Consider the following 27145-nt stretch of genomic DNA (forward strand, 5'->3'; position numbering starts at 1 on the left):
ATGCAGGCGCCCCACCCCCCCCATAGACACACAGACGCCGTAATCTCTTCGCCCACCTCTGCCTGCTGCCTGCATTGTAGATGTATTCAAATGGAGTCTGTTTCATGCCATTGCGTGTCAGGCGAGTTCATCCATTCACCATCTCTCCATTCGGCTTCATTCAGCCCCGCCACGTGGCGCCCTCCTCCTCTCTCAGCGTGTTTGACCCCGGAGTGTAGGCCTTCTCCCTCGAGACGCATTTACAAACCAGAACCATCTTTTTTTTCCCTCTTACCCTTCATTTCGGCAGTCTTGGGGTCACCCTGCCCGTCTGATTTGCCTGGGTTACAAATGCAGGTACTAAATGAGAATATAAATCACTGGCTGTCAGCTGATCGGGAGTCCCATTGTCCCCAATCAGGCAGCTCTGCTGAGGGTTCTGAGTGTTCTCTGTTGTCAAAGAACGCCACCTTTCTTTATTGTTTAAATGGGAATGTACTGTGCCCATGTGTTGGTTTATATACCCAATGGATGAGAAGTGACTTTCCATTTGTTGACATTACTTTTTTTTTTTTAATTGGTGGATGCCATCACAAAGATAAAACATAATATTTAATCATGCTTAATCATAGTCAATTTTTGCATGGTCAAATTTGCTCTGGCTCAATACTGTACTGTACAGTCCCTGACAAAAGCTGCTTATCTATTTTGTAGAAACACCTGCTATTAACCTGACTTCTACTTAATCAATTGGTTTTGAAAAGCTAAAACGCTACCAAATGATGTTTAATGCATTGAAATGAATTAGTTTCACTGGAACAAAAAGATTTATCATTTAATCAAGACAGAAAAGGTCAAATTTTGGCAAGACAAAAGTTTTGTCGCCTACACAGAAACAAATTTACTGCAAATGCAAAAACATGTCAGCAAATGAAGTAGTGGGGCTGTGAGATCCAAATTTCATATCTTGTATGACTTCCATGAGCTTGAAGGACTGCATCCATGTGGTCGTGCAAGGATTCATACAATTTATTGATGAAATCATCAGGAATAGCAAAGAAAGCCGTCTTGCATGCCTCCCAGAGTTCGTCTTCCATGCTTCTTCTTTCATCCTACCCCACACATGATGTCCATGTCTGGTGACTGGGTTGGTCAATCCTGGAGCATCTTGATTTTCTTCGCCTTGAGGAACTTTGATGTGGAGATGGAAGTTTGTGATGGAGCACCATCCTGCTGCAGAATTTGGCCTCTTTTATGGTTGGGAATATACAAGGACGCTAAGATTTCTTGGTATTTCAGACTATTGATGTTGCCTTCCACCCTGCAGATCTCTCGCACACCCCCATACTGTCTGTAACCCCAGACCATGATTTTTCTGCCACCAAACGTCAGTTTTCTGCGTGAATCTTGGATCCATGCGGGTTCTAGTAGGTCTCCTGCAATATTTGTGGCGACTGTGGTGTAAATCAACAAAAGATTGACAAACTGTTCAGGTTGACACAGGGACTTCAGGTGACCAGGTCTCGTGAAGCTCTGCTGCAGTGGAAAATGGGCTCATTGATCCATTATTAGTCACAGGTGAAGCTCATATGACAAGGAGACAACACTTATGTCTTTGCAAAAATGGACTCGATGGGCTTTACAAGCTTTGAATATTAGAATACTTTTTGACAGTTTCGTTTTGCACTGAAACATTATTACAAAAGCTATTGGGAATAAAATGATATATTTCTTGTAAAAAAATATATTTCACTTGAGGTCAATTTGTACACATGCAACAAGACTTTTGTCAGGGACTGTATAGCTGAAATATTTTTAACTTTTACGGATATATACCATCTGTCTTTCTTTGAGGATATTATCACACTCCCCTCGTCACTCTTTACGCAGCTATGAAAACAGTATATTTACCTCCATAACATTTTCAATGTCATTGTGTCTTTCTATGCCATCGTCCTCTACTAAAGACAGTCGATTTTAACTTGGACCTATACTTGTATTCTATGCAAGAGGAAATTTGTGAAAAAAAGCTTTTTCCTGGCACATTTCAATCAGGACGATGCTGAGATGTCTAATGCTGTGGTAAAGATGACCTGAACTGCTGTCTGTAATACTGACGTGTTTATACACGTCTTAGCAAAGGTTCACTACTTCTTCACCGTACATTGATATTATCTTGTTTCTTGTTTCTAGTTTCTTGATTAATCTTCTAAGCTCAGGATGTGTGCGTAATGCAGCGTTCATTTAAACAGTTGCTTTGTGGTGTTGGAATGACTGATAAGGATGCTGCTTTCACAACTGAGGTAAGGCAGTGCATGACTGTGTGAAGATTTCATTATATGTGCACTAAAGTAGAAAAAGAAAATAGGCCACAAAATCATAAAAGAAGTAAGTCTGTAAGTAAGTCTGAAACTAAATAGCTCAGATGTTGCATTTAACATGAAACATAGATAAGCAACAAGGGAGTGGAGGATCATGGGAGCCTAAATAAAGATAGCAATCTTAATCTGTGCCATGACACCCCACTGCAAACAGGAGAACAGGGGAAGACGGTTCCAGAGGAAGCTTGTGGATGCTGGCCATGGTGTCAGGCATCACAGCGCCCCCCAGCAGTGATTTGTTGTGATGGGTCACTGGCTCCTTATTGGAATAACAAGAAGTTCCCTTGACCAAATGCCAGGGTTCTATTTCTCTAGCTTCATACATCATTGGTCTGGGGTTTGTTGGGCAGGATGTTTCAATTCTAACATTAATGCTTTGTTTATAAGTTACTATACTTAAATTTTTTTATTAAATTTTTTAATTATTTGCAAATTTCATCTCCCCAATGAACCTGGCTTATGATTGCAATTGTAAGTTCCAGTTACTTTCATTAAGCTGTGCCACCTGATTGGTTGAGTGGGCTGATGATGTCACCTGTTGCACGTATTAAGATTTCATTGGTTATTTGCAGTTTGCTTGATTGCAATCCACATGCTTTATGTAGTGTTTGGTTTATGTGGATGTTTTGGTCATTCTGGAGAGGGGGAAACCAGTGTGGTGTTTTCAACACTTGCGTCGGCTTATTACAGAGGCAGTAGTGGGGAGACAGGTGCTGGGCCGATGTTTGAGCCGTTAAAGGAGCTTTTGCTTTTGCAGTTCCAACTACAATCACGGAAACTTGATTTGGACCGTGAGCTGGAAATTGCCAAAATCCAATCGCAAGAAAGCAAACAGGCACTTGGAATTGTGGCAAATGGAGCCGGCACGCTAGTTGGAAATTTGTGTTTCACACCAGTTGGAGGTGAAAAGTCTGGCTAATGAAGCAAAGCATTTGCGATTGATATCTGAAGGTAATGTTCCTGATGCTCAATGTTGCTGAGAAGAGTAACAGCATGGAATGTGACTTTGTGCCTTTTATTTCGGAGCGTTATGTTTCTATGCTGGATGGCTTTGATAAGGTGCCTATAAAGATATTTTGTGATACTGGTGCATCAGAGTCCTTCATTTTGCAGTCTGCCTTGCCTCCACTGATTGTATGATTTTAATCAGAGCCATTAGATTACATTCGATCTGTCTGTTCTTTTGTGTAAATTTGTATAGTGCATGGGGAGGTGGTTGTAGCTGCATGAACTCTGGACCTCAGTATTAATATTACTACATGTAATTATGTACCTGAGTGATTTTCAGACATCTTAATGGGGGATCAATATTTCCTGGTACCCTTCTGTCTTCCGAATTATCCAACCTTCCATTTATATCGAAAATTTGAGAAAAAGTCGTAGCCTAGCAGCTGAATGCATACATAGACAGCAACAACATTCATGAAGTATATCAATCAGGATTTAGACCTCATCATAGCACTGAGACAGCACTGGTTAAAGTGGTTAATGACCTTCTGTTGGCAGAATTGTCTCAAGGACATTAGACAGTGGATGCTCACCATATTTCTTCTGTTAAACCCTGATAAGACAGAAGCTCTTGTACTTGGGCCTCAAGCAGCCAGACGTGAGCTGTCTGACTACATCATAACCCTGGATAGCCTTTCACCAAGTACTGAAGTAAAGGATCTGGGTGTCTTCATCGCTGCAAGTCTCTCATTCAATTCACATGATGATAATATCACTAGGATAGCATTCTTTTACCAAAGATAAGAAACATCATCTCAATGCACGATGCAGAAAAGTTGGTCCATGCCTTTATTACATCAAGGTTAGATTACTGCAACACACTACTGTCTGGTAATGCTCTAGTAGATGCATGAGTAAAGTGGTGGGCAGTGGTGGCCTAGGGGGGCAGTGGTGGCCTAGCGGTTAAGGAAGCGGCCCAGTAATCAGAAGGTTGCCGGTTCGAATCCCGATCCGCCAAGGTGCCACTGAGGTGCCACTGAGCAAAGCACCGTCCCCACACACTGCTCCCCGGGCGCTTGTCATGGCTGCCCACTGCTCACTCAGAGTGATGGGTTAAATGCAGAGGACAATTTTTACTGTGCGCACCGTGTGCTGTGCTGCTGTGTATCACATGTGACAATCACTACACTTTTTTTTTTTTCCAGCTAGTTCAGAATACTGCAGCTAGAGTTCTAACTAGAACTAGGAAATCTGACCACGTGACCCCAGTCTTACAATCGCTGCACTGGCTACCCATCAAATTTAAGACTGACTACAAAATCCTGTAAAGCTTTAAATGGTCTCGCTCCACCTTACCTGAGTAAACTCTTAGTTATTTATGACCCACCACACCCCCTGCGATCAACGGGTGCGGGGTCACTACTGGTACCCAAAGTACAGGAGGTCACAGCAGGGAGCAGATCCTTCTCCTTCTCCTATAGAGCTCTGCAGTTGTGGAACACCATGCGCGTCAGTGTTCGGGACTCAGATACAGTCTCAGTGTTTAAATCTAAACTAAAATCACATCTGTTCACTCTGTCCTTCTGTTAAAGTCCAAGACACTGTGTGTGTCAGTGTGTCAATGTCCACCTAGCCAAACACAGACAGTGTTAATATAGCACCAAGCCATATATTTCAGTATCAGTCGTACAATGCCACCGTCTGCCGCTGCTTCTGTTTGTTCTCTCCGAGAAACACTGAATCAAGTGTACAGACCACCGGTAGAGTCCAGTGAAGAGACCACCATATAAATCCTGGTTCTTGGCAACTGCTAAATGAACCAGAGGGTCACCACAGCCACAACCACCATAACAACTAAAGCTTCAGGGATCTTCAAAAGGACCAGTAGCATCATAATGGACACGTAATGTACGTCATGACACTGGACTAAAACCTACTCTGCACTGTCCAGTACCTCCAAACATGGACAGATGCTCTCTACTACACTTTGGACTTCTCCACCTCTACAACTGTAGGACTTTTTCTCATATTGGACAAATCATCACCAACCCTGCACTGACACCACTTGCAGGCTCACTCTACCCTGGAAGGGGGTCCCTCTCTGTATCACTCCTTCCCAAGGTTTCTTCCTTTCCTTTTTTCTCTCTCCTAGAGTTTTTTTGTGTGGAGTTTTTCCTTGTGTGCAGAAGTGTCAAGTGTGGCAGGTGTCAACTGTAGGGCCTGTCAAAACCCGATGAGACATACTGTATGTGATTTTTGGCTTTATAAGACATAAATGTTGTTGTGGTTGTTGTTGATTTGGGGAGCAAATATTGGAAATTTGCCAGTCTTCTGCTTCTCCTATTCCAGTATACACAGAAAGCAGACCCTGGTTTATTAGACTTGTTTTAGTGCAGTTCACTGAACCTGTTTTAAAGGGCACTTCTGGATATTTTTACAAGAATACATTTTATTAGAGGCTGCCCTACAGTGATGATGAAATATCTCATCCAGTTGTGGAGATCTAGGACTTGGTCTTGAAGACTTCAAAGTGTGCAGGGTCTGATTATCTGGGCGTCCAGAAGACATAGGACCATGATTTACTCACTTATATTGGCCCTGCCAAGAAATATGTAACTCATGTCAAACATGTCAAACATGCCAAGTTAGTGGAAACCCATGTCAAATGATAAAACCTGCTCCCTTTTATTCAATTCCGATTCGTGCATTTAATTATGGATTGTGTTTGGCTTTTGACTTCATCTAAAACTGGATTGGTCTACATGTTGACTTTTATGTGTCCAGGAAACCAACCACTTTCTATCTGCAATTAAGAACTCATGAGGTACTTGGGACTGGTGTGTTATTATACTATCTACTATAAAGGGAAGAGTCCCCTGCCTGTGAGAAATCTTCTGAAAATCCCAAGGTGTTTTATTCCTTGTGGATACGTGTCCAGATCATCAATCTTCCTTTTGTACTAGCTTTATTCCTCTTTTGTTACATTTTATTTCCCCCTTCCTCTATTTTATTTATTTTAAAACTTTATTCTTAAACAATACAGAGTTGTTCAGGATGCATTTCATTGCATTGCTATGTATGTGACAAATAAAAATCTTCAATCGATTGGTCCTTGTGTAAATTTAGCCCTTTCACAGGATCCAGTTATTGTGCTTATTACAGAGATCCTTTAGAGGGCGTTACAGCTCTGCCCGTGCTGCAAACACCCAATAACATTCGAACATGTTAAAATTAATTACAAAACTGACTAATAATCAATAAGTATTTACAACACAGACCTGTGTTACTCGTACAGTCTGAAAAGAATATATAAGAATAGCATGTGATTGTGGTGAGCGGCCTTCTTGAAAGAAGTTGTCTGACAAAATGCATTGATGTTAGCAAGTGAACGCTCTTTGAACTGTTACATCAAGAAAGCCTGGCAAAAAAAAACCCATAACCTCAAAGGCGTCCTGTCTTACTTCTCATCCATAGGTTTGCAGTGGTAGTTGTAATGTGTTGCACTTCGTAAGCTTGGTGGTCACACAGACATTAAACAAGTGTGTGTGTGTGTGTGTGTGTGTGTGTGTGTGTGTGTGTGTGTGTGTGTGTGTGTGTGTGTGTGTGTGTGTGTGTGTGTGTGAGATAGCGAGAGAGAGAGTAGCTCCTGCTCTTGGCGATAAATCAAAAGTGGACACACCTGCAGTGCCTGACCCTCAGAGCCACAGATGGCCAATATCTCCTCCTTTTCCCTAAGTAGGCGCTCCATGTGGACCTTGATCACATGTCTAATTTGACCACAGTTGTCTGCAAAATATTGCGCCGTGTGTGTGTGTGTGTGTGTGTGTGTGTCCATTGCAACGCTACCTGTTATCCCCCCAGTAGCCACCTGTGCTCGGCTCCTTTTTATTTCCTCACATCAAAGCGGCTGAATCTCAGTCCCTTCCTGCTAATTAGGACAGAAACCGGGTCTGACCACAGATCCCCATGGAGCCGCAGGGGCACAACTCGGCCATGGGAATTTCTCTTCTAGTGCGTGTGCGTGGCAGCATGGACAGGCCCCTGAGTACATGACTCTATACAGCCTGCCGGGAACGTACTCACCTTAAAACCCACGGAGACCGTGCTTTTCAGTCCGTGGCACCAAGGTCTCCTTTTAAAAATCTCTTTAAGCAGAACTGAGCTGAGTCTATATCCATGATACAGTGAGACGAGACGACACGGTTCCCATTCTATAAAAAGACACACAGAGACATAAATAATTTTCTTTTAATTTTAACATTTATAAGACCATTTGGACAGTGTGCTTGATGTGTGCCGGGATTTAAGTACAGTTTATTTTCCTTCTCTTCTGCTTCTTCACCATTTTGCCATCACTGCTCCTCTCTGGTCCTCAGATTGGCTCCTTCTTCATGATCAACCTCTGCCTTGTGGTCATCGCCACCCAGTTCTCCGAGACAAAGCAGCGGGAGCATCAGCTGATGCAGGAGCAACGGGCGCAGTGCCTGTCGTCCAGCACGCTGGCCTCGCTGGCCGAGCCGGGCAACTGCTACGAAGAGCTCTTTCAGCTGGTGTGTCACGTGCTGCGCAAGGCCCGCCGCCGCTCCGCCGCCCTCTACTACACCCTCCGCGGCCGGCCGCTGCCCACTGGCGGGGGCAGAGGCAGGCCGGGCAGGGGAGCTGGGGGAAGAACCAGCGCCAACGGAGGAGACCGGAACCACAAACATCCAGCCCACTGTGAGTAATACATGATCCTCTTATTTCAACTGAAATTGGCTTTGAACAAATAGTTTATGGTCTTTTCTGGTGTGGTCATTTTTTTAAATGATGAACCTAGTGCTAAATAAAAAAAAATAATCATTTCTACAGTGCATCAATTAATCAAATTATTTGTTTTTCTGAATTGGTTCAATGCTATTCGATTCAGTTATCAATTATTTCCACATTAATTGACTTATATAGCAATTTATACATTATAATGTCTGAATGAGAAAAAAAACATGAATTTCTTAACATACACTAATGTTTATTACTCTTAAACTCAAAATTAAAATTCAAGCAAGGGTGAAATTAATGCAACACAATGTCAGAGGTTGCATTCAATAAAAAAATTCAAAGGTCACCCAGAATACTTTCTTAGAGGAGTTGAAAGAATATAATAACCAATATAAACTTGGGGTCTTGAATACAGAAAGTGTTAAATTGATTTTAATAAAATAAGCAGCAGCAGTGGAAGATGGCAGCCCACCATGGTATCCTTGTGATTTCATTTCATTTATCAACTAATCTGATCAACTGAGGCTGTAGGCATTTTTACGACAGGACGCCAGCATCATGAAAAATTAATTTAAGAAAAAAAGTCAGTTTTTCCAATATTTTACCAAGGTGATGGTATATAGTCATACATTAGAGACCCAACAGTAGCCTGAAACATTGGTTGGCCGGGTTTGTACGGTTGCTCGGGTTTTTGAGCTGCTTAAACATTCATCACATCATTGGCATTCTGCACGCCCATTCGCACTAGTGGAAATGCCGCTCTCCTCTGCACCCCCCTCTTATAGTCTACTCCAACATTGAGTATAAAAAAGTACAAATTACACAATAACTTCTTTCCACATTGAAGTACTCCCACAGCGTTTCTTGAACTCAGGTCGCTGTTACATCTTTCTTTTGGATCAAACTCATCATATTTTGCTTCGACGTATATTTGCCGCCGACGTTGTCACCTCGCCCATCCCCTTCTCTGGTGGCCTTTTTTTTAGGCATTTGGGACAATCATTTAAGGAGGCGGACTTGTGATTGGAATGTCGCAGGCTGGAATCCATCAACTGTCCCCTTGATCAAAGCACCGTCCCCACACACTACTCCCTGGGCACCATTCATGGCTGCCCACTGCTCACTAAGCATGATGGGTTAAGTGTAGAGGACATCTTGTTGTGTGGACTGAGTGCCGAGTGCTGTGTATCACATTTCCTGTTCCTCCTGCCCCGCAGTGTCCCCGTGCCCATATCACACAAAGTTGGACCCCAGTTCCCAGTCTCCGGAGAACACCACCCCCCTGTCCATCCACCCCAGCCCTGAGGACTGCCCCGAGTGTGCTGCAGCGCTGTCTCTCACAGACGGGTCGGGAGCGGTGGGAGATTCAGCCAGCGGGGAGGTGGAGGACGAGGCCCTGGAGGAGACGGACAGGGAGGAGAACCAGTTGGAAGAGAGGAAGGGTGACGGGGGCGGCTCGGGCAAGAGGGGGCGGGCCTGTTTCAGCCACTGCAAGGAGTTGTGGGATGAGATGCGGCGGAAACTGTGGAGCATCGTGGAGAGCAAGTACTTCAACAGAGGAATAATGATCGCCATCCTCATCAACACCATCAGCATGGGCATCGAACATCACAACCAGGTACACTGCGCCTGGGGAGGAAAAATCTGACGGTTAGAACGGCCAATCAGCATTCAGACCGTGGCTGTAGAGGTGAAACTTCCCATCCCAAGATAAACTGCATCAGTCCCCTCAGTCAGTGCAGGCGGCATTCGTACGACATTCGAATCTGTGCAACGCCGCTACGGAGATACGAGGAGCCGTGTGTGCCACAGATCCACGCTCCTCCACCCCCTTACTCTGTAGTCGCTCTCACATCCCCGAACTGTCTAAATATATCTGTGTGTGTGTGTTTGTGTGTTAGACATAAAAAGATGAGAAGAATTATCAGGCTCCATAGCAGTTTTAGCTCTCACTTCACACACAGACAGAGACGGCGAGCAGGAGAAGACTCGCATATTCAGGATATAAATGTGAATGGTAGCGGTTATGTCTGTAGCTCTCTGTTGTGCTGCTGCAGGCTTCTGACATCATCCCCCGACTGACTCATCCCTGCATTAACATTATGTAGATTATGTAATATTATGCCAGCATGTGTTTCAGTGTGTGTGTGTGTGTGTGTGTGTGTGGTATTCATATGTGTTTATCTGTCACCTGCTGTATGCTGTGTAGCTGTAACACTCATTTATATTCTGTAAACATTCCCAAGAGGAGCGAAAGCAAGAAAAAAGGGAAGGATACAGACAGAATTATTTTGTAAATGGAAGGATGGCGGGTTTGGGGTGAAAGTGGTACATGTGTTGATGCATTTTCACCTTTCATCGGACCTGCATTCCCAGTTTCCATTGTTACGTGGGCCCAGTTGGTTGGAACAACTTCGACCCCAGCCACAGGTGTCAAATGGTCTGAAAGGGAGGGGAGGGAGTGAGGATTTTCAAACCGAGATGTGGCCTGCTCTTCAGAAGTGTCTGCTGATATCTCTACACCTCGACACACCACAGGCCATATGAAGATATTTTGATATTGATTTCTGTTTTTTCTCCTTTTCCTGAAGCCAGAGGAGCTCACCAATGTCTTGGAGATCAGTAACATAGTCTTCACCAGCATGTTCACATTGGAGATGATCCTGAAGCTCACAGCTTTTGGATTTTTTGAGTACTTGCGGAACCCGTACAACATCTTTGATGGAATCATTGTCATCATCAGGTGCGGGGTGAAATTTTTTAGGAGATTTGTTTGCACACTTGAACTGTTCTGGAGGTGCTGATCTCTGTCTTTTTCTCTCTCTGTAGTGTCTGTGAGATCATTGGCCAGTCGGACGGGGGTCTCTCTGTGTTGAGGACCTTCAGGCTCCTGCGCGTCATTAAGCTGGTGCGCTTCATGCCCGCACTGCGCCGTCAGCTGGTGGTGCTCATGAAGACCATGGACAACGTGGCCACCTTCTGCATGCTCCTCATGCTCTTCATCTTCATCTTCAGGTGTGTGTTTGGGGCAATGTGTGAGTATATACTAATTTTAATGTCTACGGTATGGGGAGTTAAGAAACTTTTTATGCATCCTCCATGTTTCAAAGCAACTGATGATATGAGATATTGAGACACCTCTTATTTTCATCCTGTTAAATGTTCAATCAGAATGTGGGGTGAAAATGCAACTGCGCGTAACACTAATTGGTTAGGAAATAAAAATGAAGGTGAAAGTCTTGTGCATTGTGCATTTCCCACTTGTTTCCTGATGAGTTTTATGGAAATACGCAGCTGTCCACCAGCCCCTTGGCAGCCACCGCTCTCTGCTGTCATGCTCTGGCCGAACCCCACGCTGTTCATCTGCACACGCCGACAAATTATTTATTTCTTTATTTATTTGTGCCGCACAGTCACTGGGGGACTCGGCGCAGCCCGGAGGGCGCGAGTGCGGGAGTGACAGGCCAATAAGGAGCCGAGTGAGATTGATAGGGAGCAATGCAATAACAGGGAGGACCCCAGTGTACACTCCGCCTTGCCTCCACCCTGCGGCACGCCGAGACAGATGGAGCCGGCGCTGCGATGGAGTGCATTAGCGCGCGCCACATATTCGTCTTCGCAGTTCGCGTGTAGCTCGTACTGTACTTTACTGCCCTCCGCCGCCCTTATTCCACCTTGGGGTTGTTTTTTTCTCTCTCCCCTATAAAATGGACGGCCTTTCTTTTCTAAACAACGCTGTGATTTATGTGACTTAAGTGGATGCAGTTATCCCATGTCGGAGTGGGTACTGGGAGCGCGGCCCAGTTTACTGGAGTGGAGGTGGTCAGGAAAAAGCAGCTCACTGACAGGATTCTGTTTTAAATACCGGCACCGTGCAATAATGTAATGCATCTGCTGGTTCGATGTCAGAAGAAGAAGTTGGGTCTAATAAGCCTGCCGGCTCCTGTGTTGTCAGTATAACCAGCGTCTGTGTCTGATTTGCCTCTGCGCAGCATTCTCGGCATGCATATCTTCGGCTGTAAATTCAGTATAAAAACGGAGGCGGGAGACACCGTTCCAGACAGGAAGAACTTTGACTCGTTGCTCTGGGCCATTGTGACTGTGTTCCAGGTAAGGCCGCTTCCTCCTTTAGACTTCAGTTTTTAGTCATCATAGACACGTGCATGGATTCCTGTGATTTTTTTCCCATTCTCTTTCTCTTGATGTGTGTGTGTGTGTGTGCATTTTTGTGATTGTGTATATGTGTATCCACACACACACCATCAGAAACACAGTCTTTCATTTTCTGCACTGTAGAACAAAACTAAACAAGGAAAACTCCGAGATGACATGTGAGGTTATGTAGTAAGGAGGATTTTCAAAGCAGCAAACGTCTGCTGTGATTACAGCACCTCGCTCAGCCAAAAAGGTGCCTGTGTTGTTGGCGGCTCATCGGGACATCGACCTTGCACATGTCCCCTTCTTTCCAGTCGAAATCAATAAAACAATTTTTTAAACAATGGTAAATGGTAATTCAGGGCAGTACAATCTAAAAGCTCAGCAAGGATAAATAATGAGATGAATACCTGTCATTATTTCGAGTCTGTCACAGTCTGAGACTTTGTAATCTTTTTCCCGGCAGCAAAATGCTTTCAGCTGCCAAAAAAATGACACACGCTAGCACAGGAGCATTTTTTCATACTGGCAATGTTTGGGGTTATGAATTATGATTGTTGACTCCTAAAGTGTATCCAATGATTAAATAAACTAGTTAGATTACTCTTTCAGCACATGGTTGGTTTCAAAAGTATTATAGTAATGTAATGAATGCAAAAAAAAAAGATTTTCTTCTAAAAGAATAAAATCTCAAATTTAATTTCTTTAGAACAGAGAAAGTGTGACAAAATCTTGTACTTGACTGGTTCTAACTATTAAATGCTGAAAAAGCCACGCTGAAAAAAAAGGAAGGTTCCTTTTTAAATTAACTTCTCAGTGGATTTGATTTAATATTTGAATGTTAACAAAAAACATCACAGTTAAAAGAAAAATTATTTGATCATGTAAGAATAAGGTGTTTCATTTGTATTCAATGCCAAACCATGTTGGATCAACTTAATAAAATCATTTGTTTTCAAAAAAGATTTGAAATAATGCAAATGTATTAGGACAGCCTATATTACATGAATCATGTGGAACCAATGTCCATTATTCAATTAAGTAAATCAAATCTGATCTATATTGTGAAGTATATTTGTGATCCACAGTCTGAGGTGTGACTCTGATTAAATAAACTAGTTATATTACTCTTTCAGCACATGGTTGGTTTCAAAAGTATTATAGTAATGTAACGAATGCAAAAAAAATTATTTTCTTCTAAAAGAAAGCGTGACAAAATCTTGTACTTGACTGGTTTTAACTATTAAATGCGTACGAGTGTGTAATTGTATGTTTCGGTGTATTGTGTATATATTTCTGTGCATGTGTGCGTTTGTAACCGCATGTCTCGTTCTCTCGCGAACACGTAGATCCTGACTCAGGAGGACTGGAACATGGTTCTGTATAACGGGATGGCCTCCACCTCTCCAGTGGCAGCTCTTTATTTTGTGGCACTCATGACCTTCGGGAACTACGTTCTCTTCAACCTGCTGGTGGCCATCCTGGTGGAGGGTTTTCAGGCGGAGGTACGGCGAACGCTGCCTTTCCCGTAGCCTGTAATTCGTTGCATGTGTGCGGTCGTCTGTTCCGGATTGAATGCGGCGCCGCATGACACGCGCAGGTGCGCAGCCTCAGGTGCTGGTGCAGGTCTAACGGTGGCTCTGCGCGCCAGGGACAAGCAGAAGCTTGTGCTGGCACCGAGACAGGAACCGAGACAAGGTCCCTTGGGCAGAGTAGAACTAGGCTTTCAGGTTGAGGTGCTTAGCTGTGAAATAGGCCTAAATAGGTAGGTTACTGGGTAAATGGAACAGAGGAGCTTTTGCTATGAGGAGGGGACAGTCTGACCCTGCTGCGAAAGTTTTGGTTTTGTCCCTGTGTCCTACATTCTCTTTCTCGTGTCCACAACAGGGAGATGCCAACCGCTCGTACTCCGATGACGACCGCTCCTCATGCAACTTTGAAGACACAGACAAGCAGAAGGACACGCTGCAGCTTTCAGGTTGGCTGGGAGGCGCAGCTCAGCTTTCATCCTGCCGCCTGTGGTGACGTTCTGCTGAGCTGCAGAGACAGTTGTTGCTCATTTAGACCTCATTCTGCATGACTGCTGCATTCAGGTTTAATAATGTATAGGTAAAACATAACAAAAGAGCTCATTATCTGATGCAAAAGTTCGAGTTGGATGAAAAAAAATGAGGAGTCAGTTGTCATGTATAATTTATAAATACCAGAGCAGTTCAGGAAAACCCTGCAGACGCGCTTACAACCTCGCAAGCGCTCACATGGCAGGAGGGCTGGGACGATGTGAACATAGCATCAAACTTTTATAGCATCCGCCGTCTGACTCTGTTTCTCTGTGTGTGTGTGTGTATCTGCATGTTTTTGTCGTGTCATGTCGTGTGGCGTCTTTCACCTGTTTCAGACCCCAAAATCTGCAGCCTGACCCCCAATGGCCACCTGGACCTATCACCTGTTCCAAATGCATTGGGCCAATACCCTGCTGAGAGGCTGACCTTCGCCCTGGGGTCGCGTAAAGGCAGTGTGAGTTCGCTTGGCTGTGCCAACCTGGAGCAGAGGGCTCTGGTGAGTAAAACCGGTGGGAGGCCAAGATCCTGTCCTGATCCAATGGAATAACCATGGAATAACCACTCCACAATGGATTCAAAAACACATGACAGTTAAAAGAAAATGATTTGATTATGTAAGAATAAGGTGTTTCATTTGTATTCAATGCCAAACCATGTTGGATCAACTTAATAAAATCATTACTTAAAAATAATCTAACTGATCTAACTTCAAATGTAAGATTTGAAATAATGATATTAGATATTAGGACAGCCTAAATTACATGAATCATGTGGAACCAATGTCCATTATTCAATTAAGTAAGTCAAATCTGATCTACAGGGTGGGCCATTTATATGGATAAACCTTAATAAAATGGGAATGGTTGGTCCTGTTTGTGGCACATTAGTATATGTGAGGGAGAAAACTTTTCAAGATGGGTGGTGATCATAGTGGCGATTTTGAAGTTGTCACGTCCATGCGGGCATGACGCGGCGGGTGATCGGAGAGCAGGACGAGGAGACGAGGAATGAATTAGGGATTCATTCCTCGATTAGGGAACATTACACAGGACAACAATGAAACTCCGGTCTGGATCCTGAACCGGAGTAACCCCCATTTCGGACCGGATCGTGACAGAAGTCTCCATCTTGGATCCAACTTTTGCTTTCTCAATAGGAAGAGGGTCATGTGACACATCAAATTTACTGGTAATTTCACAAGAAAAACAATGGTGTGAGTTATTTACAAGTTTCTGACCAGTTCAAAAATGTGTTCAATGTCACCAACCTATCCCATTTTATTAAGGTGTATCCATATAAATGGCCCACCCTGTATATTGTGAAGTATATTTGTGATCCACAGTCTGAGGTGTGACTCTGGAGAACTCTCAGTCATTCTGTTGTCTCTTCAGTGTCCAGGCCAGAGCTCTGCCTACCACCACTGGGTGCGGCCCAAACCCCAGGCAACGTGGTGTCGCTGCTCCAGCTGGAACAGCCTGGGTCGCTCAGCTCGGGGCCTGGGTGCGGGCGTGGGGCTGGGCGGTGGCAGTGGGGGTAGCCTGAGGGTCCATGGCCCTCACTCCCACCCGACAGAGCAGAAGTCTCTGCTGTCCCCTCCTCCCCTCCACCTCCCACCCCCCATGCTCTCTCGCCACCTGTGCCCGCGGCGCGAGCGGCGCGCCTACTCCCTGGAGCTGCCCGAGCTGCGGCAGACGCTCGCCGCGCCGCCACCGTTGCACCTGCACCCCCGTAAGAAGAGCCCCGCTGGCACGCCAGGGGGCACGGTGGCTGAACACCAGGACTGTAATGGGAAGACCCCCACTGCAGCCCACGCCCAGCTGCTGTCAGAGGTCTACCCCCAGGTCAATGCTCGTAAGGACAGAGACGAACTGGACGAGGAGATCGACTATGTGAGTGATTATTTTAAAAGGGTTGAAAGGGTTATGGAGCGCAGTGAGTGAAGTGTCCTAGTCTGAGTTTTCCCGCCAAATGTGCCGAAAACCTATAAACCTGAAGTACAATATATGAATTCTCAAAATTGAAAACAGATAAAGACGGCACGTTAACTCTCAATAAAAAGTGAACTTCACATGAAAATTAAAAACTAAATCTGGAAAAGGTCACACAGTCAAGTTCTTACTCAAATCTGAATTTGGATTATAAAGACCTCAAAGACCTCACAGTTGACCACACACACACACACACACAGACAAACAAACACACACTGGCACGCAAACACACACACATCAAATACACCACGGTAATTACCAACTGTACAGGTGTACCCATTGTAAATGTGTAGATTTCAATTGTACATTTGTAGATATATACATATACATATTTATTTTTTGCTGCTATTACCGCTGTTTCTATCCACTTTCTGCCGTGACAAATGCAATTTCCCACATGTTGGACTAATAAAGTTTGATCTTATTTTATCTAAAAATTAATGAACAGGTGAGATACAGGTGCATTTAATTGAACAGGTGATATTGTATAAATTAATATAATTATGTTAGTTTCAGTCATTTGTTTCCCAGCCGGGCTGCTGCAGAATTCATCAAATTGGCCTCACACATCAAAGGTTGTGAGTTTTATTCCTGGCTCTGGCCTTTGCATGGTCTCCCCATGCCAGTGCTTGGGGTTCTCCGGTTTCCTCCCACGGCCCAAAGGCAGGCACACTAGGTGGATTGGCGACTCTGAATTGTCTGTAGGTGTGAGTGGAGACTGTAGGTATATGTGGGTGCTGCGGTGAGTCCCGGGATGGGCTCCAGCAGCCGCCACCCTGAGTTGGGATGAGGGGTTATGAATAGTGAGTGAGTGACTGAGTGTTTCTACAAGTAGAATGTGAAGGGGAAAAAAATATTTAATAGAAAATGTGCAGAACACTGGGTCTGGTTAATCTTTTTTTCACATCTGTGGGTTAGGAGATACAATTGAAATGGGATCTATAATTCATATTTCACACTAGAAACAAGCGCTAATGAACCAATTAATGAGCAAAGCCTTTATTAATTGCTTTTAATGTCTTATCATAATTGCTTTTCAAATGCTTTGGGAATGTGAAATTTTGTAATGAATCTTTTTATGATTATTTTGCAGAAACAAAGTCAGTGGTTATTAAATTATTGTAGTTTCATTCGGCATGTTGTGGCAGCTCTGTCACACAGAAGCGGCTGTCGATTTTTTCTGCCGGAAAGATAGAGATGCACAACAACAAGCAATCCCACAAACAAAGGAGCAGATCTAATTAATATATGTTCATGGGGAATGTGAGCAGATGCCAGTGGGTTATCAGATTCAATTTACAAAGCTCTCTTTCTTAAACAATTATGAAGAACATCATTGCAATTCTGAAGGGTTTTGTATCACACAAAATGATATTTTATACACTGATTTTAGACAACGAACCATCGCTTCAGGGACGATCTTCTACCAAGAGATTCGGGATAGATGGATGGAATAAGTGTGTGTGCTTCCTTGCAGAGTTTGTGTTTCCGAATCCAAAAGATGATGGAGGTTTACAGACCAGAATGGTGCGAAGCCCGGGAAGACTGGTCTGTGTTCCTCTTCTCCCCCCGGAACAAGTGAGTCTCTCATCTCCGCTTCACTGAAACCTCAGTCAGCACAAGTCCTGTTTTAAATAAATGTAATCCATGTAATTACTTTTTTTTGGCGCAGAAGGGTCCGAACCGTAGAAAAGCAGCTCTCTAGTTTTCACTTTTTGTTTGGGGAGTCATTCCAACGCGGGTTGAGCACAGCCACCGGTTCCTCAGTAAAGGCCTACGTTAAACAGGCAGCAGAGAGCTGCAGGGTGAGAGGCTTCAGCAGGTCAATAGTGCAGGCAGCCTGTCAGCTTCTCCAGCTGAGAGCTTCTCCAAATGCCCTCCCTGTTTACCTACACGTCATGAGGTCATGAATAAGTGACAAAAAAGTGAAAAGGACATGGTGATGCACGCATACAAAGACAGGAGCCGGGGGCAAGACCAAATCAAATTATAATCACCCAAAAAATATTTTGCTGACTCTACATGTAATCCGACTAGGCCCAGAAATTTATTTGGGTGGTGATATGATCAAATAAAAAAAATTAATATAATAGTTTAAACCTGAACAAAAACACAGTTGGCACAGCAGGCTAGTGGCTACACAGCAAAGTAAAATGAGCACGGTAAGGGTTATAAGGGTGGTCAGAAACGTGGGCTAGCCCTGGTCGGTGTAACCCCGCCCCCGCAAATCGTCCACTCACGCTTGATTAAAAAGTTGATCCCGATTGGTCATATTCAAGCATTGGTGTCCCACCATGTGGCAACCTGAAAAAAAAAAAAGGATGTAGCCGAGTGAAAACCAGGCTTTCACCACTCACAGCTGAATGGAGCAGAGCAAACATCAGGGCCACACTGGGAGTGGCGTTGGGCCGAGGAACGAACGAGCGCAAAGCTGTAGAGCAAACAGAGATGAGAGCGGGATTTACCCGCCGATAGTCTGGCGCTAGAGGATTAAAGGCTATATATGTTGCGCTTATTTGCGACGTTGCAGATACGGCATGATTGTAGTAAGCAGGCAGCTGCGGACAATGAATGCTGCTGCTGTGTCTCTGTGGAAGAGTACCTGCTACCTCTAGATATGTAGATATGACAGATTCACATTCTTTTGTGGAGTGAAAGTGTAACTGCAGCTTTTTTTATTTGCGTTTTACATTGTTGAGAATCTGTCCACAACAGAAACCCTTGTCCACTCTCCCTCCATATTCAGGTTCAGGCTCATGTGTCAGTCCATCATTGCACACAAACTGTTCGACTACGTGGTGCTGGGCTTCATCTTCTCCAACTGCATCACCGTAGCACTGGAGAGACCCAAGATCCTACAGGGCAGCCTGGTGGGTGAATGACTGGCATTGACATTTATCTCTTATAGACCAGAAGAAGAAACTGACAAACAAGAAGCATGTCTGCTCAGTATGAATCCAGAAAAGTGTAATTCTCCAGAGTTGTCTTTATATCTGAATTTACTTATTACGACTTACATCTGACTGACCAGCCATGCTACTTCAAAACTGTGAGATTCTGGAAAAAAGTAGAACAGGTCAGATGAGCAGTCACTACCTGAGCCCGAGTGGTGGTGGGTTCATCTGACGGAGAATCTTATTTCTCAGCCTCGTCCTGACACAGCTCCAGTTTACAAACTGGGTGGGTCAGTTTAGGACTCAAATAAGTGTAATTGTGTAGTCATTGTCACATGTGATACACCACAGCACACGGTGCACACAGTGAAATTTGTCCTCTGCATTTAACCCATCACCCTGAGTGAGCAGTGGGCAGTCATGACAGGCGCCCGGGGAGCAGTGTGTGGGGACGGTGCTTTACTCAGTGGCATCTCAGTGGCACCTTGGCAGATCGGGATTTGAACCGGCAACCTTCTGATTACAGGGCCGCTTCCTTAACCGCTAGGCCACCACTGCCCATGAAAGTGTGCAGCTTCATTTAAAAATGTGTTTTACATTTTTTTCTTTAATTCCTTGACTGTGCGCCCCCTCCACTTGACCTCCAACAATATGAGAAGTGTTGACTGCATAGATCAGTTTACTCTAGAAGCGTCCTGACTTCCCAAACACAAAATGATTTATACATGTTTTTCGCCTCTCTTCCCAGGAAAGGCTCTTCCTCACCATCTCCAATTACATCTTCACCGCCATCTTTGTTGGCGAAATGACTCTCAAGGTAGGCTTTTGCAGTGTGTTTGCAAGCTATCCGCACTTCCCGTGGGACCCCGCATGTAATGTGTTGGTGTCGGGGAATGCCGGGTGAGAACCGCCTGGTACCAGAATCCGAGGGCTTCCACTCACACTGGCACACTGCCTGGTGTAAAGCCTTCCTGTTTCAGATAACAGCACCCACCCACCCCCCTGCCCGTCTCCTTGGATTGAGTCTGCTGGCTCCCCTTGTCTCCCTCATGATGAGCAATTAAGCAGTAATATTAATTAGAAGAAGTTTCCTCTTTCAGACGCAATCGATCTCTCCGTCCAGCCCATCCATTCGGCTCCGGGCTGCTGGCGCTGGCGGACCATCAATTATATAACCCAATCAATTATTAAAGCCACCGAGGAGACGAGCGGCGGGGCTGTCAAAACGTGCAACTGTTCAGGCCCAACTCTGCGGCCAATCAGAAGACAGTCGGTGAAGTGAGTTTGTTTCTCGCTAAAAGCTGAACTCATTAACTCGTTAACTCGTGGCACGGTAGAGTCCAACACGCTCTGTGCCACTGATCACGCTCGATGGCGCGTCTAAAAGTGGCACAGAGGCTCAGCTCTCGTCTGTGCGGGTTCGGTCCTCCGCACCTCGCTTCTTTTCTTTTTCTTTTCGTGGGGACGGCATGCTCTGGGGAGCAGGTGTAGGCGAGAACCAGTCGCGGCAGCGGCGTTCCGGCACGCGTCCCTTCGCTGCGCACCCCTTCCTGGGATCACCATCAGCGCGTATCACTTGTCTCGTTAGTGTCACCAGAATGTTCCTTGGTGCCAGTGACCTCACGGCTTCCCCACGGTCCCCACGCCTGACTCGTAATTTGTGTGTCCCCGCGGTGCTAGCATATGCATCTCCCCTCTCTCCGCCTCTGCAGGTGGTGTCCATGGGCCTGTATCTGGGCGAGCAGGCTTATCTCCGCAGCAGCTGGAACGTTCTCGACGGGTTCCTTGTCTTTGTGTCCCTCATCGACATCGTGGTCTCCATGGCGGGCGGAGCCAAGATCCTGGGGGTGCTGAGGGTCCTCCGGCTGCTCCGGACACTGCGCCCCCTCAGGTAGAGTGGAAGAGAACCGCGTCGGCACCGCCGCCTGCATGCGCCGCGTGAGCCCCGTGTCTCTGGATGTTCTCTGCCTCTCCAGGGTCATCAGCCGAGCGCCAGGCTTGAAGCTCGTGGTTGAGACACTGATCACTTCCCTGAAGCCCATAGGGAACATAGTTCTGATCTGCTGCGCGTTTTTCATCATCTTTGGGATCCTGGGCGTGCAGGTACCGTCTCTTCCTTGAGCTCGGCGTCCCATAGCTGGGTTTATTTTCCATGTACTAAAATTGACCTTGACGATAAGAATGCTACGGTGCGACACGGTGAATCTGAATCTGAGGGGAGTGCGCTGTGTGCCTTTGTGTCTCCTGCCAGCTTTTCAAAGGGAAGTTTTTCTACTGCCTGGGTCCAGATGTCAAAAACATTACCAACAAGTCAGACTGCCTCCTGGCCAATTACAAATGGGTCCATCACAAATACAACTTTGACAACCTGGGGCAGGTTGGTCTGTTTTTCATATATAATATCAAGCTGAGTTCATTTGAGGAAATCATTCACTTGTTAAATTATAAACGACTCACTGACATTTCATTTGGTGCAATAGATGTGTGTCTTTTTACACCGTAAAACAAAGTGGCACCTGGTGTCACCCTCGGGTCCTGAATAGCTCCGTCTGTATTAACAGTGTTTTGGAATATTAACATTTTCACTTATTTACAACACCACAGATTTGAACTGGTATCAGAATACAAAAATTCCGGCTAGTTCTGTCAAAACATTGTTGGGGGTAGACAAAAAACCCCAGTAAAAAACAGCAGAGAAGAGCTAAGCTCTAGCCGTTTCAGTTTAATAAATGTAAAAAGAAAATGATGAAATGTTTCTGTAATAGAGTAAATAGAGAACAATGTTTGGGATATGGTAGCATTACTTTGCTTTTACTCTTTCCTTGTCTATTGGCCCATGTCCTCCAGTCATGCTCAATCATTTCAACTTGTTTTCTTTCTATGTTCTTATATTCCTGTGCGCATATATATATATATATATATATATATATATATATATATATGTGTGTGTGTGTGTGTGTGTGTGTGTGTGTGTGTGTGTGTGTGTGTGTGTGTGTGTGTGTTTAACCTCTCTGTTTGTGTTGTAGGCTCTGATGTCCCTATTTGTCCTGGCTTCCAAGGATGGCTGGGTCAACATCATGTACCATGGGCTGGATGCTGTGGCCGTTGATCAGCAGGTGAGTGTGTGTGTGTGTGTGTGTGTGTGTGTGTGTGTCACCCACCTTTCCACAAATGTTTCTGCTTCCCGCTGTCTGCTTTGTGGTCATCTTGAGGAGGTGATTGTCTCTTGTGCAATTACCTTTGATAATATGAACTATCTTACTTTTGCAATAACTGCTAATCCTGCTGCTCCTTCTGTTGCTACCACAAGTTTATCTAATATTATCACAGTTTACAACTTTTAGTACTGTTTATGCAAATAGTCATTTATTTGGGGTACTGTCGCTAGTCTTCCATAAGTTACAGAAGAAGAGCAATGCTAGACTACGACCAATTTTAGAGCAAATCAGATATGTTAAGGGTGTAAAATGTTACTTATTGTGCTAGTTTTGTTGCTTTGATGATGTGTTTTTTTAACCTTTTTTAATGCTACGACTAAGTGGACGTTCCTCTCTACTTCTATCTTTCACATCGCTTTTACCTCTTTCTTAGCCCATCACCAACAACAACCCCTGGATGCTTCTCTACTTCATCTCCTTCTTGCTCATTGTGAGCTTCTTTGTACTCAACATGTTTGTGGGTGTAGTTGTGGAAAATTTCCACAAGTGTCGACAACACCAGGAGGTGGAGGAGGCCAAACGGAGGGAGGAGAAGCGACTGCGGCGCATGGAGAAAAAGAGGAGGAGTAAGTAAGAAGATGAGTTTTTTTGAAAAGTGTCTGCAAATTTTTTTCTGATTTGCCTCGGCTGGTTGAACTTGTCTGCTTTCTGTACCGTTGCATGCGGTACAAAATAGCGTAACAGAATGTGCGAGAGTGACATTGGCATCAGTCAAATGGCGCGCAGTGGCCGTCAAGTATAAGTAGTTCATGAGATGCGGATGTGAGCATCCTGACACCGAACTTGAGTTCAAAAGTTGGAGCTAGGCTGTCCATGTTCGGTAACACGGAAGTAAAACTGATTATATTTGAGTGATGCAGTATGTAGGAAGTGCTGCGATATGATGTGATTCGCCAAAAGTGCTAAACACAAATAATGCATGCTGATTGGAGGAATTTGTATTAATTGTTGCGATAGAAACATTGCGAATTCCTGGAGGGACTAAAAATCATGATGAAATTAGACATATGTTATTTAATATTAGGCCTTAACATTTATTTAATTGTAATACAACACACGGTTTTCAGCAATATTATGTGTCCTCTGAAATGCATTGTGGGATGGACAGATGGAGAAATGTTATCTTATGACAGGTGACAAATAAATTTGATGAATCAATGACAATGATTTGTTGGAATGTGGCCACACTAATTTGTGCATGTCACATTTAATGTGGTCTAAATGACTCAAATATGGTTGCACCACGCAAAAATGGGGCAGTGGTGGCCTAGCGGTTAAGGAAGCGGCCCTGTAATCAGAAGGTTGCCGGTTCGAATCCCGACCCGCCAAGGTGCCACTGAGGTGCCACTGAGCAAAGCACCGTCCCCACACACTGCTCCCCGGGTGCCTGTCATGGCTGCCCACTGCTCACTCAGGGTGATGGGTTAAATGCAGAGGACAAATTTCACTGTGTGCACCGTGTGCTGTGCTGCTGTGTATCACATGTGACAATCACTTCACTTTACTTTAGATATGAAATTATACCAGTCGTGGATGGGCCAATTGAAAAATTTTTAAGGTTTTTGATCTGTTCTGTTTTATTTGCATTCACTCTAATCATTTATCCAATCAATTGATATCTACACAGAAGCCCAGAAGCTACCTTATTATGCCAGCTATAGCAATATTCGCCTCATGATCCACACCTTCTGTACCAGCCACTACCTGGACCTATCCGTAACCTTCATCATCTGTGTCAACGTAGTGACAATGTCCCTGGAACACTACAGCCAGCCCCATGTAAGCACTGACTTTTTTTTCCTGTATTGTGTGTGTATCATTCAGCTCTAGCACTATGACAGTAAGTGGCATATAATATTAAATTAGATATCCTCGAAATTGTGTTGGGCAAGTGTAAAGATTTAGACTTTGACATGGGATGAACTGTGATTGTTGCGCCATGGCATCTCCAAAATTGAGTCATGGGTGGCCTTGATTCATTGATGCAGCAGTGAAAGGTATCTGAACATGTGGTTTTTTGTGTATGGGGCTGTGGACATGAAGAGGTCAACCATGTTGATACTTGTCCACTGCAAAAAATGGCTACAGGTACAATGGGCACATGAATGTTAAAAATGTTAAAAGGTTGGCCAGTCCGATAATTCATGTTGAACTTTATGTCATATGGATGGCTGGGTATGTGTGTGTGTTGCTTATGTGGTGAAGACCTGGCGCAGTGATCCATTATGGGGCAGTGGTGGCCTAGCAGTTAATAAAGTGCCCCCATAATCAGAAGGTTGCCGGTTCGAATCCCGATCTGCCAAGGTGCCACTGAAGTGCCACTGAGCAAAGTACCGTCCCCACACATTGCTCTCCGGGCACCTGTCATGGCTGCCCACTGCTCACCAAGGGTGGTGGTTAAATGCAGAGGACACATTTTGTTGTGTGGATGTGTGCTGTGCTGCAGTGTTTCACAATGAAAATCACTTTACTTTCACTTCATTATGGGAAGAAGTCGAGCTAGGGAGCTGTCGTGCATTCATGTGGATGTAACATTCACACTTTGTCCCTACTATCTAAACATTGTTGCGTGGAAAAGATCAGTAAATATGTATTTAGAATTGATGCTGTTTAGATTCAGTTTGCTTAGAATGCTAACATCTTTGTTCTTGATATTTTGACAAAAAATAAAAAGTTTTATATATAGATCAAAAGATTGTCTTGTGAAATCCTTCATCATTTTTAGAACTTTTTTTTTTTTTTGCTGTAGCTTTCGATATCTATAATAACTGTGGTGTAGGGCTTTTTGTTTTCATCTTGTCTGTGGTTGACGTGGCTCTAAGCTCCACCACCTCCCCCTGGACCCGGAGGGACCAAGTCTCTCAGCTCGCTGCCTGCAGCGCCTGTGACTCTGTGTCACTTTTCCCTCTCCAATTTAACCGTCTCTCTCTTTTTTCGTCCCCTCCAGTCTCTGGAGATCACGCTCAAGTACTGCAATTATTTCTTCACTGGCACCTTTGTGCTGGAAGCTGTCCTGAAGCTCATCGCATTCGGATTCCGCCGCTTCTTCAAAGACAGGTACTGCAGCCCGGCCTCCTCGCCCAGTGAAAAAGATAACTGATTAATTATCAGCTGATTCCGTTTTCTCTGCGGCTCCCCGTCGCCTTGTCTTATACGCCGATTTCTTTATTTAGGTGTTTTTTTTCTTCCCGCCCCCTTCAATTCCGCAGCAGCGGAGACGTTCCCAGGCTGCTGTGGCAGAATATACAAGACCATTTTTATCCCAGCGCTTTAATTAAAGCGCTTCCTCTCCTGCGTGGGTGGAATAGGCGTCTCCGTGGCGATGTGCATTACGTGCGCTCTGGTGCTGCTGTATGCGCGTGTGCGTGAATAAGTGGCAGGTGCAGGTGAGAGGCGGCGTAGGCCGGGATCGCACCGCATTTTCTCCTTGTTCTGATGCTCCTTGCCACATGGACACCTGCAGGCTTCCCGCCGTTTATTTACTCTGGTAAATTCTCCAGACTCGTCCCAGTTTACATCCTGTACCCTGCGGGTGCACGGCGCAAAACAGATGCCCCGGCAGATGTGCCGTTAGATCATTCCGGGCCTAGTTGTGTCTCGTCTGGTGTGGGGTGCTGATGGATAACGTGGCCCAGTGTCCCACTGCTCTGCTCTTATTACAGCCGACTGGAGGTGGTTGCCATAGTAGCGTGGCAAAAGTATGCTCCGCTGGGCCTTCACTTGATGCAAATGTGTGTATCATGTGCATTAAAATGGACTAATGGAGGTAGGGACTCTGTGACCTCTGACTGCACATGTCCCCGCAGGTGGAACCAGCTGGACCTGGCCATTGTGCTGCTGTCGGTGATGGGCATCACGCTGGAGGAGATTGAGATCAGCGCTGCCCTGCCCATTAACCCAACCATAATCCGCATCATGAGGGTCCTGCGGATTGCCCGAGGTGAGAGACGGAGTCTTCCTCGCTCTTCCTCTCGCCCCTGAACTCTCATTCAGCGAACAGTGACGCTTTCGGAGGGAGCGAGATTTCATAAAGGTTAAACGATTTAACGGACAAACAGTCTCCAGATTGATTTGTCAGGGTGAATAATTCATCTTGCTCTAGATGTTGACGTCGCTGTCATCTGTGCATCTGTCTGCGTGTGTGTTTTAGCACTGACCTTTCTGGAACTCGTCATTACCTGTTTAGGCTGGAATTAAACTGGGAATTCTGGCATCTCAGCCATCTTGTTCTGCATTTTCCCCACCCGTTCAAAAAAAAAATCTCTCTCTCTCTCTTTTCACGTGTCCCCAGTGCTGAAGCTGTTGAAGATGGCCACAGGCATGCGAGCGCTTCTGGACACCGTGGTGCAGGCTCTGCCCCAGGTGCTGTTATGACCCTTGCGAACGTGTACACGTATGTAATTGTGTAAGGAAAGTGTGCGAAGAGTAAACTGTTCCTCGCCGGAGCTCAATGGATGCTGATGGGGCAGTGGTGGCCTAGCGGTTAAGGAAGCGGCCCCGTAATCAGAAGGTTGCTGGTTTGAATTCCGATCTGCCAAGGTGCCACTGAGCAAAGCACCGTCACCACACACTGCTCCCCGGGCGCCTGTCATGGCTGCCCACTGTTCACTTAGGGTGATGGGTTAAATGCGGAGGATTTCACAGTGTGCACCGTGTGCTGTGCTGCTGTGTATCACAAGTGACAATCACTTTACTTCACTTCACTTTATGCCACTGAATACGAAAGAATTGGACTGCTAGGACTAAGGACAACTGGGATGCCTG

At 45.0% G+C, this 27145-nt stretch overlaps 1 protein-coding gene across 2 annotated transcripts in view; it reads left to right on the plus strand.

The window, feature by feature from the left end:
* The window catches only part of cacna1ia (calcium voltage-gated channel subunit alpha1 Ia), a 112433-nt gene that overhangs the window by 75356 nt on the left and 9932 nt on the right, over nt 1-27145 (plus strand). For both annotated transcript variants that reach the window (XM_028987686.1, XM_028987687.1), the window contains 21 exons: nt 7685-8024; nt 9281-9681; nt 10655-10806; nt 10893-11078; nt 12056-12173; nt 13568-13723; nt 14106-14196; nt 14617-14777; nt 15673-16170; nt 17747-17847; nt 19016-19139; nt 19912-19980; nt 20876-21054; nt 21140-21266; nt 21415-21540; nt 22190-22279; nt 22755-22947; nt 24009-24160; nt 25329-25438; nt 26188-26321; nt 26673-26743. In XM_028987686.1, coding sequence (XP_028843519.1) covers nt 7685-8024; nt 9281-9681; nt 10655-10806; nt 10893-11078; nt 12056-12173; nt 13568-13723; nt 14106-14196; nt 14617-14777; nt 15673-16170; nt 17747-17847; nt 19016-19139; nt 19912-19980; nt 20876-21054; nt 21140-21266; nt 21415-21540; nt 22190-22279; nt 22755-22947; nt 24009-24160; nt 25329-25438; nt 26188-26321; nt 26673-26743 — 3579 coding nt within the window. The remainder of the gene's footprint in view (nt 1-7684; nt 8025-9280; nt 9682-10654; nt 10807-10892; nt 11079-12055; nt 12174-13567; nt 13724-14105; nt 14197-14616; nt 14778-15672; nt 16171-17746; nt 17848-19015; nt 19140-19911; nt 19981-20875; nt 21055-21139; nt 21267-21414; nt 21541-22189; nt 22280-22754; nt 22948-24008; nt 24161-25328; nt 25439-26187; nt 26322-26672; nt 26744-27145) is intronic.

Source organism: Denticeps clupeoides, chromosome 7 (assembly GCF_900700375.1).
Source record: "Denticeps clupeoides chromosome 7, fDenClu1.1, whole genome shotgun sequence".
Classification (NCBI taxonomy): Eukaryota; Metazoa; Chordata; class Actinopteri; order Clupeiformes; family Denticipitidae; genus Denticeps; species Denticeps clupeoides.